The sequence below is a fragment of the Amphiura filiformis genome, chromosome 12, assembly GCF_039555335.1.
Source record: "Amphiura filiformis chromosome 12, Afil_fr2py, whole genome shotgun sequence".
Taxonomy (NCBI): domain Eukaryota; kingdom Metazoa; phylum Echinodermata; class Ophiuroidea; order Amphilepidida; family Amphiuridae; genus Amphiura; species Amphiura filiformis.
The window spans coordinates 54,755,752-54,777,659 of NC_092639.1; the positions used below are offsets into that span (position 1 = coordinate 54,755,752).

Here is a 21,908-nt window from a genome sequence, read left to right on the forward strand (position 1 = left end):
TCAATGGTCATTCAATGAATGTACAAATGTATTGGGGTTAAAAACTGTGCCATGATAGATGAGCATGTTGTGGATCCTAGTGAGGGACCATTCTCTTTTTCATTTTCTTTCTACACGTTTTAAAGTGAGGACATTCATATCCTTAGCATCGCAGCAGCTGTCACGTAATTTACATTATTTTGCTCAAATTCATTTTCGGTCTACGTTAATTGTGTCAGTTGGTAAGCAGAGAAGTGTTCATCTTATTACAGATTCTAGAATCTGTCATCTTGTCTGAGAAAAATTTAGCAGTCTCCAAGACTGACAAAAAAGAAGCAGATTTTGTGTGGATTATGGCCACCAAACTCATCACCACCGTCCTGTGGTTGCTTATTGCAGCTGGATCTGTTCTTTCGTGGACATTACCTGAACTGGAGGAAGCGTTGGAAGATGATCTTTTCCAGGTCTATCGAAGACAACGTAAGTTAACTTTAATATTATATATGTGGTAGGCCTAAATAAAAAGGCGCGGTCTCCCGGATTCACACTGATACTAAGAATATCTATAGGTTTATCGACTTTTGATATCATTACGTGCATCGTCCCTGATCGTTCATGATTGGTAGGTATATAGGCTTGGGATATAAGACTAATCGCTACACCCTAAGAAATAATGGTTCTAAAGTTGTCCTATCAGGAGAACCCTTACAGGTTCTCTAAAGAACCAAAAATGGTTCCAAAACCATCAAAACTGGCCCCAAAATGTAATACAGAACCGTTTTCGGTTCTTTAGAGAACCTTTTTAAAAGTGCTCTCCAAAATTAAAGAACCCTTTTTAGAGGTTCAAGAGGGAGTGTTCTCCTGAGAGGACAAAAAGTTCTATCTAGAATTTTATTTCTTAGAGTATAATACCACATCAGTTTCAAGCGCTTTGACGTTCCGAACCAGGGTTCTGTATGCACTGAGCACACAAGTCGAATTTTCTTAGAATGCAATCTAAGGGAGCGATCGTTATTTATGGCAGGGGGATGGGTAAATTTAGGGGGGAACACGAACTTTTTTGTGGGCTTGAGGGGGGGACGTGAAATTTTTAGTTGAACCAGGAAGGGGGATTGTTAAATTTTAAATGGAGAAAATTGGGAAAACAAGGGGAACGCGATAATTTTGAGCGGACGCGACGGGGGAACGCGAAATTGTTTGTCGATATTTTTGCCAAAACACCCATTCCCCCCTGCCGTAAATAACGATCGGTCCCTAAGGTAGACCTATATTATGTACATTATTGCTGAAACATAATCTCAGTTTTATACGTTCTATAGCAGAGAAGATGTTTTCATCTTGACCTGGCAACAAAGTTCACTTTTTAAGAGAATATAAAAAATGTACCCAAGAAAAATTAACAAAGGGAGTTTTTCATGTTAAACCGTTCGACCGAAAAATTCAATTTTGTAGAGGACAATAACTCCACTTGTCTGCATGTAAGTGAATTTTATGAACAAAATGATGTTCACTTTTTGCCCCCTCTCTACCGCAAAAATCCTAGCTACGCCCCTAGCTATACGATGTAGTTTCAATATGGAAAGCAAGTTCTTTTTTTTACACGTATATAATTTATTAAATTATTCAACATAGCAAGAATACATTATAAACACACACCCACAACAAAACAAACAAATAAACTATGACAAAGTGACAAACAACCAAATGACATTGTTGAAAATAACACTGTTTGTGGTCCGACTTTTTAATTGTTTAAAGCGGTATTCATTTAGTAATAAACATATCAAAAAAAGTAACTAACCCCCCTTAAATAATGGCCATTATTCAAAAAGGGGCTATTGTATTACAAATCTTGAAAATGCGTTGGAAGCAGAATTTATTTCTGCGCATTTTGACACCTCATTTGATACGGTAGCCCAGAAAACAATAAAACACCGGTCAATTTAATGTAGTGAGGTCCAGATTTGAAAGTTGCACTTACATACAAATTTTTACAGTACAAAAACACTCAGATATCATAACACAGATTTCCTTCCATTACACTGAATGCAAAATCAATAGAATTTACTGCAACTTTCAAATCTTGGGCTAAATTGATTTAAATGTACGCTGTGACGTCAATATTTTGTCAATTGCTACAAATGAGGTGTCAAAATGTGCAGAAATAAATTCTGCTTTCAACTCATTTTACAGATTTGTAATACAATCACCCGTTGTTGAATAATGGTCATTATTTAAAGGGGTTAGTTACTTTTTTTGAGATGTTTATTACTAGTGCTATACATCATGGTTTATTTTATTCTGCCTCCGCAGGAGGTAGTTTGCTTTGAAATTTACACCTAAAATGCCGCACATTGCGCGGCATGTAGACCGATTGTACAAATTTATATTCTGACAAGTACTCTAATTTCCGCCCAATATCGAGAGCCCAATATATATCCCCCACCTCTTTGCGCCATACATAAATTCGCCTATCGCCATTTCCGAATGTTCAAAAAGGTAATCACGCTTCCTCAGCATGTGCAATAAATTAGCATTAAAATTAATCTTATTTTATAGGGATTCTAGAAACACCTAGCACGTGGCGCCAATGGTGCGGGTCTATCAAGCTCATGAATTATGCATTAGAATTTTTTTAAACTCATATATTGTATAATTGAAGACCGAATTAAAAAGACTAGCTTGCGTATGCCGTCCTGTCAACCAGACCAAAAATGCCATACTGCGCAGGTCAGCAACTAATCACGGCGCGCCTTTGTCCTGACGTCAGACGCAAACTAGTATTTTTTTAATTCGGTATTTAATTATGGATTGTAGCCTCATCACATCAGCAATATCGTAGAAATGAAGTCGGACAATCGTTATGCTGTGTGTGGCAATGGGAATACACATTAAACAAGGTTTAATTTCATGATTACATGAAACCTGATTATCAATGGAAAAACTTTGACTGGAGAAGTTGAAGCTGACGTTCATGGCGACACTTTGGATGTGATAATTTGACATCATGGATTGTTTTGTGCAAAATTGGAGGTATTTTTGCGGCGAGTCAGCAGACCGACTGACATGCAGGCTAGCATGCTAGGCTCGACTAGGCCACAATCACCGTGTCTACATCATAATAATAGTTCATACCCGCTGGACAGCAGGAAGAATGTTTATAACTTACATTTCGATACAATCATGTTACTTTTATCTTGAACTTGGAAGAAACTGATCTCAATTACAATTTCAATATTGCAAACTTATGACCATCAGTGACCATACATTGCACTAAACAGTGAGATCCGTGCCGGTTTATGACTAGAAAGTAGAATGGATTATTTATTTCTGTTCATCTTGATATAAACATTTAAATGGTAAGTTCATGAGTTTGACCTCAATTAAAATACAAAGCAGAACTCGTGTCAAATCTACATTGTATGTCGCACAATTATTATTTTTTTTTTTCTATTTTTATGGAAATGTTTTTTGTTTTTGTTTTTTTGTTTTGTTTTTTTTCCATTTTTATTCACCTGTACTTGGGCCTGGTGGAAAGGAAAAAAAACATACAGTCATGGTCCACCAGACCCCATCTTAATTACTGTAACCAAGATACATACAAAGATCAGAATATGTATGAGATTTTAAATAATACCGCCCCACCATGACAACAGGACCCAACCAATACCTCTGTTAAAAAGAAAGAGCAAATGCTGCGCACTACCAATCCAAGAGTGATGAAAAAGGCAAGCAAAATAAGAAGTGGTAGCCCAGCAAAAGCATGAAAAGGCCTACACAAAGGTAACTGTTGGGTCCCCCTGCCATGGGTGGGCAGAATCAGCACTATACAACATATACTTGTATAATATGAACAAATTATGTTGGTCACATGTACATCAATAAACTAGACCAGGGATTTTCTACACAAAACAAAAATCCCACCCAAACACCCCCTCAACAGTCAACACACCCATCCCACATATACATGCAGACAAGTGACAAAACAAAACACAGATAACTTTCCCATATCACAGTGCAAATAAAAATAACACACAATGATCTTTGAAAATTACATCCCATTAAAACCAAGATCAAAGGAAAATTTCTTGAAATGATTACCCAGTTTTCCTTTGCTTTCCGCAATTTTATATTCTGTGCCAAATTTAACTTTCACCATGTTCTTGTAAGCTTGAAAACTAGGGTTGACATCCTGAAATTTGCATCTATGAATATAATATTTCAAACATAATACAAGAAAGTTGATGGCATTTTTATGCGCAGAATCTTCAACATCCAAACCAAACATTTTCTGAAAATTTGAGAATCCAAAACACTCACCGGTTTTACTTTCGATCCAGGCACTCAAGCTATCCCACAAACAAGTAATTTTTTCACCTTTACAAAACAAATGCACCAGGGTCTCATCATTTTTTTACAAAAACAACAAAATGGAGAATCGGTTCTACCAATCTTATGAAGAAATTTATTAGTACAAACAGCTCTATGAAAAACCTTAAAGTAAAATGCTCTCATCTGAGTTTCAATACTGCAAGTAAAGTTGTTATCATGAATTTTACTCCACTCAATATCATCATCAAGATTCAAGGCATCAATCCAAAATAGTTCAGTGTTTACAGGGCTGTACTTTGCTTTCAAAATATTGTAAGAATACTTGGTAATTTTGCCATTTTCAAACAAAGTAGCAACTATGTTATCAAAAATATTCACCTGAACCGTTTTGGGACTGTAGAACCAATCAATTAAAATACCGTTCATAAGTGAGTTGTATTTTCTTCTGTCCCTAATAGAGATATCAAATTCCATAACAAGATCTTCAAATGTTTTCACAAAGTTATGTCCTCTATTAAGGTCATTCAGAGTGCAAATACCATGTTCAAACCAATCCTGATAAAAAAAGAACTTCTTAGTTTTAAGACGCACCTTCCGGTTCCACCAAATGGAGTTCTGAAGATGATAATCATTGTACCCAAGGTTCTCTTTCACCTTATCTCTGAACAAATACCAAACCCTGAGGGATTCAGCTAACTGTGAATTTTTTAGCAAAGCAAGAACACAATTTGGCGCATCCGCTTTCCATAAAACTGTAGTATCGTTATGAAATACCTGAAGAACCTGTGTCTCTAAAAGTTTCCAAAAGCTATCATAATTGGGGTCTAGTAAATGTCTTGACCAAACTAATTTTTGAGCTTGCGAAAAAGCTTCAACATCAATCATACGCAACCCTCCATCACTGTAGTCATTGAATAAATAATTTCTTTTAACCCTGTCATTCCCACCATTCCAAATAAATTTAAAAAACAAAGTGTTCAATCTCTTAAAAATGTCTTAGGAATTGTAATACACAAAACCGAAAATAAATATAAAAGCTGTGGCAGCAAAAGGCTCTTAATAACAGTAATTTTACCAATTAAAGACAAACTTCTTGAACGCCAACAACTCAAAATTTGCTGAATTTGATTCAATTTAGGAATGAAGTTCAACTCGTACAAAGAATTCACATTTAATGAAAAATTAACACCAAGTGTTTTAAAAGTATTCTCTTTCCAAACAAGACCCTCATTACTGAGGGGCTTAAATTCACTACCCTTCAACCTACCAATATGAATAGCCTCACATTTAGACATATTTATCTTGCATCCAGATAACCCAGCAAAAGTCCTAAGTGAATCAAACAAATTTCTAAAAGACTCAAAATCCCCATGCAAAAAACAAGTTGTGTCATCAGCCAAAAGACTCAATTTTTTCTCAACATCACCACCAATCCTAATGCCATTAATGTTCTCATTGTTCCTGATTGAAATTGCAAGCACCTCGATAGCGCAAAAGAAACAACAGAGGCGAAATCGGACAGCCTTGAAAAATGCCACGTTCCATAGAAATACCTTCGGAGAGAAACCCATTATTACTGACATAACTTCTCCTATTATAATAAAATGTTTTCACCCATTGAATGAAATCTGAGCCAGAATTAAAGGCCTCCAAGACCTGAAACAAATAATCATGCTCAACAGAGTCGAATGCTTTTTCAATATCTAGCAACACTATAGAGCCAGGAATGTCATTTGAGTCACAATAATCAATCAAATCAATAATAGTTCTAACATTATTGCCTATATTCCTCCCTTTCATAAAACCAGTTTGATCATCATGGATGATTTCATGCAAAAAAAGCTTAAGACGGTTAGCCATAAGTTTAGCAATGATTTTATAATCTGTATTAAGAAGCGAAATAGGGCGATGATTTTTAACAAAGAGAGGATCCTTATCTTTTTTTGGAAGTAAGGTAATCACACCATTGCGTTGTGAACTAGACATGAAACCTTGCTCAAAAGAGTAGTGATAACAATTTAAAAGCATGTCGCAAATGTCATTGAAAAAAAACAATGTAAAACTCAGCTGGCAGACCATCATAGCCTGGGCTACGATTCATATTCAAAGACTTCAAAGAGGTTAAAATTTCGGCTTTGGAAATAGGCCTATTCAGCTTATTTTTACTTTCATCCATAAATTGGGGAATATCAAGTTTATCTAAATAAGAAATTATATTATCCTTATTGCTAGGAGAAGATTTGGAAGTGTACAAGGTTTCATAAAAAGAGTGTAATTCATTGAGAATATCTTTCTGATCTGAAATGATGGAGCCGGTATCATTTTTCAAAATATGAATATTTTTCTTCTCACTGGAACGTTTCTCAAGATTACAAAAATATCTGGAACTTTTTTCACCATGCTCTGCCCACTTAATCCTTGATCTAATTATCAAACCAGCTGTTTCCTGATCCACAATTTTGTTTAAATCCTCTTTCAATGAATCCAATTGTTCAAGCAAATCAGAAAGCTGCTGTGGAGCATCAGGACTAACATTAGGAATTTCATTATTAATTTGGTCAATTTTAGTTTGAATCTCCTGCTTGTTTTTGATTTTTTCTCTCTTCTTTCTGCTACAATACTGAATGCAATGGCCAGTAACAGTACACTTAAAAGCATCCCAAATGATATGGGGGTTACAAGAAGTATCCCTATGGATATCCTTGAATTCAATAATTTTGTTTTTAATAAAAGAAACAAAATCTGCATCGTGCCTGAGATAATGGCAATTCAATTTCCAATAGCTTTTGCCTCTTGGGGGATCATTAATAGAAATTTTACATTTCACAATTGAGTGATCAGATTTAATCCCACAGACAATTTCAGATTGTTTCACATTATCAGCTAAATTCGAGGAAACTAAAATGTAATCTAGCCTAGAAAGAACAGGAGGATTTTTTTGATGCCTCGTAAAACCACGCAAAGTTGGATGCTCATTCCGCCAAACATCAATCAAATTGAATTCATCCATAAGGGCACTCAATGCTTTGGAAGCATTTTTATTACTATGAGTTGGGCATGAGCCACGGTAGTCAAGCGGGCCTAATGCAACATTCAAATCACCAGCAATTACCAACCGAGACGAGTCAAGATTGTCTAATTTAGCAAAAACCTCAAAATAAAACTCAGGATCATCATTATTAGGCCCATAAATGTTCACTAAAATCATATTAAAATCATCAATTATAATATCGAGAATAAGAAATCTACCTTCAGGGTCCCTCTCAATAGTATTGACAGAAATTTTGTGATTAGACTTGATCAAAATTCCAACACCTCTGCTACTAGAAGCAAAACTTGAAAACCAACAATGACCGCCCCATTGTGAACTCCAGAATTTTTCATTAGAATCAGACGAGTGCGTTTCCTGAAGAAAAATAATATCATCACCTTTTTTATGAAAATAACTAAAAACAGCTTTACGCTTAAACCCATCCTGTAACCCTCTGCAATTGAAAGTGGAAAATTTAAGAGCCATTAGTCACAATTTTACAAAAATCTGAATTGCAAAAAACATTCAAATAAGTTCTCATTATAATCAGGGACCTGAATCATTAAAGAAAAGAAATTAAGAGGCTTATTATTCCAGATCAGCATAAAGAAATAATTGAATTTAACACATGAATCTGCAACATGGGAAAAACAAACAACAAAACAAAGACAAAACATACAGACAACACTGACCCCACAAATAACACATACACAATCTCATCCATCAGTGACAATCCAACAATTAGATCGGAACTTCAAGCAAGCACACAGTTCCAACCTGTCGGTAACACACGCTCACAGGGGAGTGGGTCCCCAAACCATAAAAAAAGCACATTTTTAATCATCAAATCTAAAGCAAGAAATAGCCTACATGTAAAATACTTTATGTGAAACAAAAAATGATGCAAGGCAATTAACATGAAGAAAAGTTTGTGATATGTCACCTTCACTCACATAAAGACATTTTGAATGACTCCAAAAGAAAAGTTCTATTTCAAATTGTCAATCAAAGTCCATTTTCAAACAATGTTTATGTTAAAGTACATGTACATACGACACCAGTGCAATTTACATGCACAAAGAAATGTCCTGATTTATAAAATGAAAACACAATGAATTATGAAACACGGCTTTAAAATGCAGTACTACAAGCCTGCATATTTCAAAACTGCTGGAAACTTGAAAGCCTTTTTACCTTCACCTCTCAATTTCAAAGTTCTATTTCAAATTGTCAATCAAAGTCCATGTTCAAACAATGTTTATGTTAAAGTACATACACTGTATACGGCACCAGTGCAATTTACATGCACAAAGAAATGTCCAGATTTATAAAATATGAGAAACTCAAGCTTTCAGTTTCAAATGAAAACACAATGAATTATGAAACACGGCTTTAAAATGCAGTACTACTAGCCTGCAGAGTCTTAAAATGTTCCAAAAGAGTATATCTTCCTGATGGTTAATACTCTTTCAAGGTTCCGTCACCATCAACATATATCAAAAATGCTGGAAACTTGAAAGCCTTTTTACCTTCACCTCTCAATTTCAAAGTTCTATTTCAAATTGTCAATCAAAGTCCATGTTCAAACAATGTTTATGTTAAAGTACATAAACGGCACCAGGGCAATTTACATGCACAAAGAAATGTCCTGATTTATAAAATATGAGAAACTCAAGCTTTCAGTTTCAAATGAAAACACAATGAATTATGAAACACGGCTTTAAAATGCAGTACTACTAGCCTGCAGAGTCTTAAAATGTTCCAAAAGAGTATATCTGCCTGATGGTTAATACTCTTTCAAGGTTCCGTCACCATCAACATACATCAAAAATGCTGGAAACTTGAAAGCCTTTTTACCTTCACCTCTCAATTTCAAAGTTCTATTTCAAAATGTCAATCAAAGACCATGTTCAAACAATGTTTATGTTAAAGTACATAAACGGCACCAGGGCAATTTACATGCACAAAGAAATGTCCTGATTTATAAAATATGAGAAACTCAAGCTTTCAGTTTCAAATAAGAAAACACAATGAATTATGAAACACGGCTTTAAAATGCAGTACTACTAGCCTGCAGAGTCTTAAAATGTTCCAAAAGAGTTTATCTTCCTGTTGGTTTATACTCTTTCAAGGTTCCGTCACCATCAACATACTTCAAAACTGCTGGATACTTGAAGAAAGCCTTTTACCTTCACCTCTCAATTTCTTCAAAGCTGGCAAAAGTTCTTTCCTTTGCTGCGTGATCCGCTTGCTGAAGTCTTCCGACACAAACAGATTCTGACTTTGGTTTTCATACTTCTTAGATTTAAATACCTTAATAGCACTCCTACGAACTAACTCCTTGGAACTCCAGTTCAGAAAACAAACATGGATAGGGCGAGGTTTTCCCTGACTTGCTCTTGGAGGACCAGAAGGTGTTCTGTGGGCTCTCTCGATGATGAGATCGTCAACGCCAACAAACTCTGCCAAAAAGTCAGTCATAAAATCTGAACAATCAAACTGGTTCTGCTCACGACCCTCTGGAATGTTGAAAAAGACGAGATTGTTTCTGCGTGATCTGTTCTCCAGATCGTCAATCTTATCGTAAGCTGACTCCAGCTTCTTCTCCATCTCTTGAAATCTGTCATCACATTGAGATGTGTGAAAATCCAAAGCCTGTTTCAAATCTTGAATTTCATGGCCTATTTCATGACGTGTTGTGGTCATAACACGATTAAAACGTTCCTCAAATTGTGTAAACCAAGCTGGTGCTGCATCGGAACCATGGGCGCCGCCATTTTGTGATTCTTGGACATGCGTAGTAGATTCCATATCGGTAAGCTTACCAATATCCATGACTTCACCGTCTTCCTTTTTGCGTTGTTTGGCGGTACTGTCTCGTTTCGGGCTTTCAAAAAGCCTCTTACCCGTGCCCGTGTCCTTCTTATCACCCTTCATGTTGTAAAAGGAGACTAAACTTGCTTCAAATCAATGAAAATAACTACTAAATTACGGAGCACCCACTCCACACGTTCACTCACTCTGCGTACATCACGTGACTATGTCGCACAATTATGTGTTGTGCATGACTGAGTGCATAATGCTAGCATATGACTAGTCTATGGCTAGGCCCGGGGCTAGCAAACTGATTTCAATAACAATTTCAATATTGCAAACTCATGACCATATACCATCAGTGACCATACATGACACTAAACAGTGAGATTCGTGCCGGTTTATGACTAGAAAGTAGAATGGATTACTTATTTCTGTTCATCTTGATATCAACATTTAAATGGTAAGTTCATGAGTTTGACCTCAATTAAAATACAAAACAGAACCCGTGTCAAATCTACATTGTATGTCGCACAGTTATGTGTAGTGCATGACTGAGTGCATGATGCTAGCATGACTAGTCTAGGGCTAGGCCCGGGCTAGTCCTTTACTAGCCCTTGGCAGTTGGCAGTATCTGGAAAACACTCCTCCGACACAGCGCTAGTCCAAATCTAAAAACACTCTGCCAGTCCGAAACTGAAAACCACTGCGCTAGTCCGAATTTGCAAAACATGGCGCTATTCCGAATCTGAATTTAGGAAACACTGCACTAGTCCGATATTCGGACTAGCGCCGTTTTTTCAGATTCGGACCAGCGCTGTGATTTTCAGATTCGGACTACCTTTTTGGTTGTCTGCAGTTTCGGACTGACGAAGTGTTTTCCAGACTCGGACTAGCGCAGTGTATTTCGGATTCGGACTAGGGGTGTGTCGGACTGTTAAAGTGTTTTCAGATTCGGACTAGCGGTGTGTCGGACTGTTGCAGTGGTGTTCAAATTTGCCAAATGCATCCATGGGTTTTATATCTTATTTTGTAGCCTATCTGAAAATTTTACTTTGCATAATTCTTGCATATATAATTAGAAAATAAGGCCTACCTGACAACATTGCATAACAAAAAGAAAAGAAAGTTGTTGCCAACGACTTGGTTTCGCTCCATTTTGACAGGCCATATTTTGGTAACCGAATATCCGATTAAAATAAAATTTTCAGTCTTGTATTAGGAGAAAATGGACTCACATATTTTAATCAGACAAAAATCTATATCCAATAGCGGTACCTTAAGGCTAGCATTATAAGTATCTCCTTAAGGTTACACGAAGAAACGTATAAAAAACGTATAAAAGACGTATAAAGTTGTTCTCTAAAACCGCGTTTTCTCAGCAATCAAATATCGCAGTGAGTCAAATGTTGGTGCATGGATGTATCTTTACATTATTTTTGTGTGTTTATAAAAAATTTAGAATCCGTTTGAAAATCCTTCGTTTAAATCATTTTTACGCACCATGTTCACAAGATCAAAAACACGTTCCATGCAGTTTTTTTCAAATGTTCGCTCCGTATAAAACCACGCCGAGTGATTGTTTTCTCCTTTTTTGTATTGTACTACAAATCGATTAAAGAAATAATGTTGCCATGGGGAAGAACCAAATACAGTACCAATTAAATTTAAAAAGCCCGTTTTGGGGGAACATTTTCGAGAATCTTGTCTGAGAAAAAACTGTTTTGTGAAATTATCGATATCTTGATAACGGGGCGTTAATTTAGACATCTGAATACCTACATTATTTCTCAACATTCTGCCAATTGCTATCCCATTTGATTTTCACTCCAAATTGAAGCTAGTATTGCAAAAACGAGGTTTTTCCTCCATCACTTCGTTCAAAATTTCAGCGCCGACATGCGTGTTTATTCTAAGAGCCATTGTGCGGACGCGATTGTAATCATTAAGTAATTGCATCAATAGTTACATATCCGCTACGAGAACAAGAAATTTCGTAAGCGGATGTATGGTCGAGTGGATAGGGCGTTGGACTGGGAATCTGTTATGAACAATTTTTGTGGGTTCGAGTCCCCGTGTGGCTGAATTTTCTTTCCTTTTTTTTCTCTTTTCTCATTTTTACTTTCTTTCTTTCCTCTTTTCTTTCTCTTTTTTCTTTTTTCATTTTTTTTATTTCTTTCTCTCTTTCTTCCTTTCTTTGTCGTTCTTTTTCTTTTTCTCTCTCTCTCTTTCTTTCTCTTTTTCACTATTTCTTTATTCTTTCTTGCTCCTTTCTTTTTATTTTTATTTGATTGATTCGCTGACTGCAGTGAATCGTGATTGATTGTTTTTCACTTTAAATAATTCAGAAATGTGTAGGCCTGCTAAGTCTGTCTTTTTGAATATTCTTCCCAAATTCGATTTGCAAATAATTGCTTTTTGATACTGTTGTTGATTTTATAATTTATTTAAAATTTATAAAATCCTTATGAAAATTGCCGAAAACGGCTTGTGCCCCTCCCTCGGCATCCGACCCGGCATGCCGCCCCTCATGACACCCCCCCGCCCGCCCCCCGACTCACGAGCTCCGGGCACGAGCTAAGCCAAGTTTCATGTCTTGACCGTGGATCAATATTCTATTGTAAAGTAGGCCTACGTCCCAGTACGCTTGTTCATTTTCTGCATGGCTGTTTCTGTTATGAACTTACGCCCCTCTGAAATCAAGCGCATGAAAAAACTCTCGGCTAACCTTAAGGGAGGTGTAATGAGCGTGAACCTGGTTTGGATGCAGAGGGAGTGTGCCTGTAACAGACACAGCCACCAGAAAAGGACCAGCTCAGATCGCGCGCCAAATAAGTTTGCAGTCCAGAAATTTCATTTTTTTCTCAGCCTTGCAAAAAATAGGCAGAGGTGGGAATCGAACCCGGGACCTCGGTGTTGTAAAACCTACTGCGTTACCACTGAGCCAACTGACAATCAGCTATGAGAAGTTTGATAGTAATCCTTGATATTGCTGAATAGAATAAATCAATACTGATAGGTCTATTTATCTAATGTACGATGTTATTCAAATTGGCCTATAAACTAGGAATATAACGTGAAATGACTATCAATCGATCAATCAATCAAGTTGTCAAGTTATCAACAATCAATAATAAACCGACGACGTAGGCCTATCATGGAATATTACTAACTAGGCCTACTAACTAATATACCAAATAAATAAAATAAATAAATAAGTCAGTAAATAAATAAATAGGCATAGGCCTAAATAAATAAATAAATACATAATGCAGAATGCAGTTAGTATTTTAGTTGCAAAATTCCAAACATTCTATTCACACATTCTATTATAATTTTCTGCTATACACGCAAAGGACCTGTGCCTTTAATATGTCCGCGCCTAATCAATAATGAGTCTTTCACCATGCTCACACACCATGTTAAACTATTGTATCCCTGCAAGTATTAGTACTGACCAAGTCCTAACACCTCAATGAAATGGATGCTATAACGTACCCAATCAAGCGAACATATCAAGGTCATATCAGGGCGTTATACAAAGAATGGTCAAAGGTCAACGTTTCCAAAGAAGTATAGTAATAGATTACACCACATTTCGCCATAAGGTTTTTCTTGAGGGTTTTCAAGAAAGTATTTTTCCTGTCAAAACTGAAGCATCCTCTGTATAAAAGAAAATATGAATATTAACTGCACATCATATATAACGATTCGTGATACCCAATTGTGGCACATTTGATGTCGTTTAAGAAGCAGAGAATTTTATTTCAATTTTATATACGCCAAAATATTTTTTAATTGAGCAAGAATAAGGATAGAAAAAACGTTGAAAATCCTATGTGAATATTACATTAGACCCGGCAAAAGATTACTGTTTCGTTTTTATGGTAATCTAATCTTTTATTTCCTGAAAAAACATTTGGGGTCTAAAATGGATTTTTTTTGTAATTGATAAAAACATCGAACGTGTATACAAGAAAATGGTAGGTTTTCCTCTATAGTATTTTACTGACCATGGAAATGTACTGAGACACAAGCACGTGTCAAAATCGATATAATGTATTGTCCATACAGACGCCCAGTTATCATGTTTATTATTGGATTTTTTTTGTATAAAACACGCAGTTAACCAATATTGAGCGCTAATAATACACATAAATGTTTTTAGGCAAATAAATTCCAAAATATGGTACGTTTTCTGCCTTTGCTTGTCACGTGGTAGGCCTATGTTGAAGTTGCGATTATATCTTCAAATAAGTTTCAAATGAATTCCAAGAAGACAAATGGCCGAGTGGTCTAAGGCGCTGGGTTCTTAGTGTGTCCAAAGCAGTCCGCCGCCGTGAGTTCGAACCCCGCCTCCGCCAAACTTTAATGAAGTAAAATTAAAATTAAAATTTTACTTTAAAAAAATTTCATATTGGGGAAATGTGACTGGCAGAATTTATGTATGGCGTGTGGAGTGGTGTGGTAATAGATGTAGACACAAGCTTTCGTGCGGGAAACATAAACACATAGTCGTCAGTCGTGTGGTTTTTATGAGATTTGATACGGCGCTGAAGTCTATTGGCTGTCCCAAAATCAGTACCAGACCCGGTTTCCAGACGGCAATGTGTGTGTTGTTACAAGGAATGCAAACTCATTTTATCAATGAGTGAACCACATAGAGGAATACGACATCTATCGTGAGCCAATCTGCATTCTGTTGCCTGCAAAAGCCGACGATCAGGTAAAAATTCTAAAAGCAGCGTGACTAGATATTTGCGTTAATTTCATGATACGTGTAAAACGCATTGAAAACGCCAAATTGCAGTCATAAAATATATAATATTAGTAAATCACCCAATCGAATGTTAACGTAGGTATGTGGAAAAGAACTGCAATAACAATAACAAACTATGTGCCCAAAGAGTTGTCTTTGGCATGTCTCTTTTTTGAAATATGACCAAAAATATCAAATTTTGGAAAAACGCCCCAAAATTTAAAACAAACACGAACCTTCCAAAATAAATATATATTAGCACTCGGCGGCCCAGTCACTACCTGCCGCTGTGATTTGGGGTAACTCATTGCTTCCCCTCTCCAGATACCGGAACTTCAAGGTCGCTCATACCCCAGCCCTTAACTAATAACAAAAGGTGTCCACTGGTATCTTGGAGGCATTGTCTTTTTTTTTAAGACATTTCTTGTTTTTGTCGTGTTTATTTATCAGATCATATCATAGGATTGCCATGTGAAGGGAAGGAGTTTCTTTGTAACTCGATACCTACCGGGGTGTGTTGTAACGGCAAGTGTCACTACACATGTGGTAAGTCAACACAAGGCAATTCAATTTATTCATTAATTTCCATATCATGTGACCCGTCATGTGACCCGGTCTTTATACGAAAACCTGGAACAAGAACTGATTATCTACACCTGGATATATCTACAGCTCAATACGTACACGTATACTCATTCGCGTGAGCGGGAAATACGAAACGCAGACGTAAAGCCATGCACGTACGTACTGCGTCATGGAGCTATTAATGATGGAGAAGCAATAGATTACGTAACGCATGCATTGTTCCTTTGTGCCTATTTGATTTCCCGACAAGCTATTCATCGAAAGGTACCTTTTGCGCGGGACAAAAGGGTTCCGCCATTAAATCGGTAACTGACCTGACAGGGTATTAACGCTTTAGTAGGCAGGCTACTGTCAATAAGTGATCAAACGAAAGTCGCGTGAAAGCGCCTACACGAGCGAAAGATACCTTTTGTTATCATATACCCCAAGGGTGTGATTGAGTAGCCGAAAGCAAAACAGGCGCACTTTTGCCGTCGATGTACAGTTCGTTATCACCCACCTGAATGTTGAGACTAAACATATAACAGCACTAGGCAGCCATTCGATGATGTCAATGCCTTTATGCGTTACGTAATTGATACGCCCAGTCAGATGTATTTCACACCTGCCAAACACAAGTCACCCAATTTTGAAAACTGGACGTTGAATGAACACTCTCATGAATATTGATTGGCAACATTTTCCAATATGTCAGCGCTCAAATCGGACACAATATAACAATAAACCCTGCAGTGCGTTGTACTGCATTGCGTTGCCAAAGGTCTCTGCTCTTCATACAAAAATCATGTGCCTATAATTATAATGTTTCGGAGAATCATAGAATGTAAAGCATTCATCTCTCAGAAAAAGCTTACATCTAACAACTTCTGTCGTCATGGTTGTAGGGGCCACCATTTGCAAAATGGTGTCGTCCAAAATAATATTGAAATCTTGCTGTGTTTTACAACTTTGGTTATTTTTTAGCTGATGTCATTTGTCATAATGTTTTACCGGCATTAACTAATAGTTTGTTTGCATGACTTTTCCTAACAATCCCATACGACCGTGAACCATTCGTCATGGTTTTGTTCTCAATTGAAGAAATTAACATTTTTGGCACGCATACAACAAAAGAATAGAAATATTTAAATCCTCTCGAAATCCGTTTATCATCAAAATTGGCCGATATCTTTCAAACCACTCATCGAACCTTAACAGAATTTTATATCAAGAATGTAGGTGAGAGACACCAAGAGTTGGTGTTTCTCAGTAAGGCATTTAGTCCAGGCATTTAGTCCAGTTTTTAAGCCAATGTCCTTAGCGTATGTTCTGTAGCACTGTCTGCATATGAGCTTATTAAATGTTTAGACCATATTAACAGATTACCCCATGATGATTGCAACATACACGCCAATTTCTGAGCCGGGGCCGAATTTTCTAGGATACGAATACCAAATAGGCCTATTCTGGTGTCCCATGCTAGCTCTCTCTAAATTCCAGGGACTTATCAAAATGACAAAACTTTGAAAAGATTTTATCTAATGGATTTAAATTATACTCTAATAAAGACTTGAATTTTAAGTCTTTCAAAGTTTTGTCATTTTAATAAGTCTCTTAGACTTATTTTTTAATCTTAGGCGCTGGCGGTCACGAACGAAAGATTGTAATCATACTGCAGTTACGGTCCGTTTTCCTATACACAATACACATAGCTCTCACAATTCACGCGTGACCTCTACAAGTAGTGTATGTTAGAAGTATAGCTAATTGCCTAGTTAACGCCACTGTGTGAAAAATAACCGGCCAATATTTAAAGTATTCTCTGAAATTCTAGAAAATATCGTTTTGTAACATGTCCTAAATTTTTAGCTAATTTAGGTGTTTGAAAATATTCGCACTTTGGTGTTTTAGTGTATGTTATAGGTAATAGGACATTGCCTAGTTAACGTCACTGTGTGAAAAATAACCGGCCAATATTTAAAGTATTCTCTGAAATTCTAGAAAATATGGTTTTGTAACATGTCCTAAATTTTTAGGTAATTTAGGTGTTTGGAAATATTCGCACTTTTGTGTTTTAGAAAGGATATGTAAACGACAGATAACACCAAAAAATATGAAGAAATTATTTCCAAACCGTGTTAAATCTGCAAACCATTATGCTTCTCATTTTCAAGAACGTTGGTTAACAATAAGCACACAATTGTCTCGTTTCGTAAACAAAAGCGCACACAATATTGTTACAATCGTTCACCCAACTGAAACTATAATACCAGCTCATTGCTCATTGCACAGGTAAAACAGAAATATGTGTCGTGTAGATTTAACCAGAGAAGATCTTATTTAATCAGTTGAGCTGTTTTCAATGAGTGTTATCTTGGTTTACGTTAATCTTTGGTTTTTGACGACTAGGAACCTAACTGAGATGTTCGTCGAAGATATTTTGAGAAAAAAAAGCGTATAAATCCTGCATTCTCTCAGGGGTTTTGGGGATGTTTGATTTTGAAAAGCCGTTGAATGACTGCCCGGGTGACTTCTTTCATCATGTTCATGATAAAGTATTAAGAGATATGCGCTACGGATTTTTTAGTTTAATTGCGTTTTTGACGGCATTGCCGAGGCAATATTTTTGTCCCAGTTGCCTGTCAAAAACGCCCTCCCCCTGATGACGAACATTGTCATTCATGGAATTTGTATCTTCATTTCTCGTAGAGACCCTTCCCACTAAACCTACGACCGCACCACTACCTAAAGATGAAGTTATACCAACCAAGGAAGGTAAGAAAATAGAGACAATTGTACAATTTCACGTTATGTAGGCCTACTAAAGTCCCTTACAGCAAACTCAAAATATCTTAATGTTGCAACAATTGTTGAGTTATTTAATAGATTATTGGTGATTTTAAACATTACATATCAACACTTGTTTTTATATAAAAATGCTCTCAAAATTTTATTGTAAAATATTTATTTTGCAAACGTTTTAAGCTCATTTTTCAACACTTACATTATGATCATGTTTGTGCCCTCAGTTCACGATCCTAGATTTTAAATAATCTCGTTCGTGTATCTTATGATGTTAAGAGGCGCAAATCATTATATTTTATGCTGTTAGAGGTCCAAGTAGCTTGTATATAGACGAATCCAATTTCACGCATTCCTATACTCCTCAATGGCAGCCATAGCCGCGACCGGGACCCAGCCATCTCACCTAAAATGTGAAATGATGTGGCCTTGAAGGGTATTTTAAACCGCATTCTATCACTCATGTTACACGTAGACAAAAGAATGATGACAGTTTACAACACAAAAGAATCTAACATCGAATTTTAAGCGGGTTTAATCCACCCAATTGGCCACTCACAACACCTGATCGTATTGATCGGGGTTGGGGTTAAGGGAATATCGGGACGAAATCGTCATTCATGCGCCGCTCCTCAATGAAATACTTCATTTTGCTTAGCTCATTTTAATAGCACTTAAAACTGAACAGTCTTTGCCCGTTTCCATGCAGAGAAATATTAACTTATTAGCGGGGCTTTAATTTTTCCCGGCAGGCTATATACAACCTCAGTGAGCTTGTTTCGGTGTCACGAGTGTCAATACCCGATACCATTAAATGAATCCCTCGTTAATTATTATACATTTTAATTTATTAATTCGTTTCACTTTGTAGAATGTCAAACGCTAATCACATGGAATGTATGTAGCTGGTATTGCCCAGAAGCGGACGACTTTTGCCAAGTTTGCAAGGAGAAGTATGGCTCAAGTGAGTGAAGTGTATTTTTATAGTGCTGTTGTCGAGATGATTTTTATTCATGTCGACATGTCGGAATAGGCCTAATTAAAATCTCGATGTCGACAAATGTCGACATAAATTTGTCATTAAAATTTGTTTATATTTATCACAAACTGAATGAAATTCATTGTAATTTGGTTGAAGATCCGGTGTACGCCTATATCAACATGATTTTAAGCTTTAAGGCCTATATCATGAGCCGGCAATTCCTGTGTTCAATACCATCCCATCCGTTCGGACAATTATTAGCCATTAGCCCGACCATTTTTGGAGTGAAACAGTCATAGACCACATTATATCTTAATCATATTTGAGTCATTTTATTCATCACAATTTTGTATGGCACTTTATAGATGCACTTCTAATCATCCGCTTTGTATTATTTCATTTTCAGGTCTCAACTGGGACGCCAGACGGTGAAGGCGCAACGCATATTGATGTCGCTCTGTAACATCTGACCACGAACAAGATCCACATACGTAGATTTTTATCGCTTAAATTCAGATTATTTGTTTTGTTTCAATTAGGTTATACAATGTATTGTTGGTCGCAGCAGAAAAAAAGTAGTTCACAGCATCTTGCAGGTGGTAGTGAGCTTTAGCAAATATTACATTGCTCAATTCATAGCGAGCCTGTAGAAGAATACAAATATCACAGATATACTTTTGTAGGTCCTGTGGTTCTTGAGTTATGTTGTAAAGAGGGCTGAAACAACAACACTTTTGTAAAATGAACATAACTCATTAACAACAATAAATTAAACAAGTTTCAAAGTATATGATTTGTAGAATGAACTTTTGCAAAACACCAAAGTGTTATTTTTCAATAAAATATTGATTCAGATAACGAGAATCGATTTTTTTGGCTGCTTCGACCAACAATACCTCGTATACCCTTAAACCATTTTAAGCTATAAACATAGTGAACTCGTGCTTCAGTATGCTTAGTATTATGAACGATGGTGTGGATTATACTTACTTTTTGAAAGGTGTAGACTTTGATATGATGACGCAAGTAAGTTCGTCAAGATCTTTTGGTTTCAATTTTTCCACCATGGTGGGATAATTCTGAATTGACACTTAATTTGGGTGTACTTTGTCTTGAGTCCAATCTCTATCATGGAAAGTTTGCTATATCTTTCTAAATATATGATTGTTTGTTCTAGATTTGGGTTTTAGCGTTTCATATTTGAAAGAACTAATGTTTAATTGCAACATTTCGAAACCACAAACCACAACTGGGTGCTATGATGTACAAGATTGGGCTACGAGTATGCATTTTACCAAGTTAGCAATAGGTAATTGCTTCATTTTGCATATGCATGACTTTCTTTATTATACTCAAAATCGGATTTTATTATACATGTTATAAGGAAGTTGTTTACGTGCATTAGGCTCCTTCACAGCCGGTTTCTGTCGTGTATGTTTACGAGTGAGCCACAAGCAGACTGGGTTGCCAGGGACTACAGGACAAAATACCTGTTTCTGACTATAACTATTAGCAAGGTCTGGATTTGGCACCATACTGATAATGGTTAATTGGAAATCTGAAAATAAACACTTATTTTGTAAACAGATGATACTCTGTGATTATTTATGGATGGAAACTTAGGAAATTGCTGTTAATGGAATAATTGATATATTAAACATACATTTTGTTTTGTTAACGCTAAAAATCCATTCACAAATAAGGTTTTTAGGAACCATTTGACATTAAATATTTTGAACAATTGCTCTATAAAAATGATATAAATGCACCCCTGCTGATCCATGCTACTGATAAGCTGTCAACAAGTGACCACTAATTCAACAATTATAATGAGCAATTATCTGACCAGACAGGAACCAAGCTGGGTATAAGGTGCCCAGGCACCTGCACTGTTAACTAGGGTTAGTTTATACCATCACTAATTGATGTTGGGAGTGACACTAGTGGGGGTGGGGGAGGGGGGTTAAAATACCAGTAATTGGGGTATATAGTTGCTTTGGTTTTTATACATTTTGGTAGTGCAACTGGGCAGTTAGTAGTAACAATTATAATCAACACATTCAGAAAATAAAGATTGAATTGAGCCAGGGAACCCCTGGGATTGAGTAATAAGTCTTTTTGATTATAATTGTTAAAGGTCATCTGAGCCTGAGGTGAAAAAAAGGGGTGGGGAGTGTCTCCCCGGATTTCAGCACATCACATCAAAGCTCATATTGGGCGCCCCATTCCTTTTTAAAGGAATTTTTATTCAGGTTAGCCCATGTTTAGCAGTAAACATGACCTACACCAACTCTGTGTGAAAATGTCATGGGTCAGTGCATTACATTGGTTTTATACGAACGTATATACCTGGCATGCATGGTAAATAAGGCCAAGAAAAAGAATTGTTTGCTTGCCTTCCAGTTGGATTTTAGGGCTAGGTCGGTCAAACAAACACCCATTTTTACTATTTTTTTCTGGTTTTCCTGGTTTATCATGACATGTTAATGACTGAAGGGTATATGAGCCCCCACACCAAAATTATTGTTGGGCTGAGCCTCCCAAGCCCCCCCCCCCGTTCCTAAGCCTATGGTGCTATCAAACAATCCATAATTAATAATAGCAGGGAAAATAGTAGAGTGCATGTTACCCCCTCAGAGCTATGG

General features: G+C 36.6%; 1 protein-coding gene across 1 annotated transcript; it reads left to right on the top strand.

Moving 5' to 3' along the window:
* The first annotated feature begins 167 nt into the window (after window positions 1-167).
* On the top strand, window positions 168-21,231 carry LOC140166428 (uncharacterized). Its single transcript, XM_072189888.1, has 5 exons — window positions 168-459; window positions 15,366-15,461; window positions 18,189-18,254; window positions 19,153-19,245; window positions 19,670-21,231. Exons 1-5 carry the CDS (start codon window positions 333-335, stop codon window positions 19,693-19,695), a joined length of 408 nt encoding a protein of 135 aa, XP_072045989.1. The 5' UTR covers window positions 168-332; the 3' UTR covers window positions 19,696-21,231.
* The last annotated feature ends 677 nt before the right edge of the window (window positions 21,232-21,908 follow it).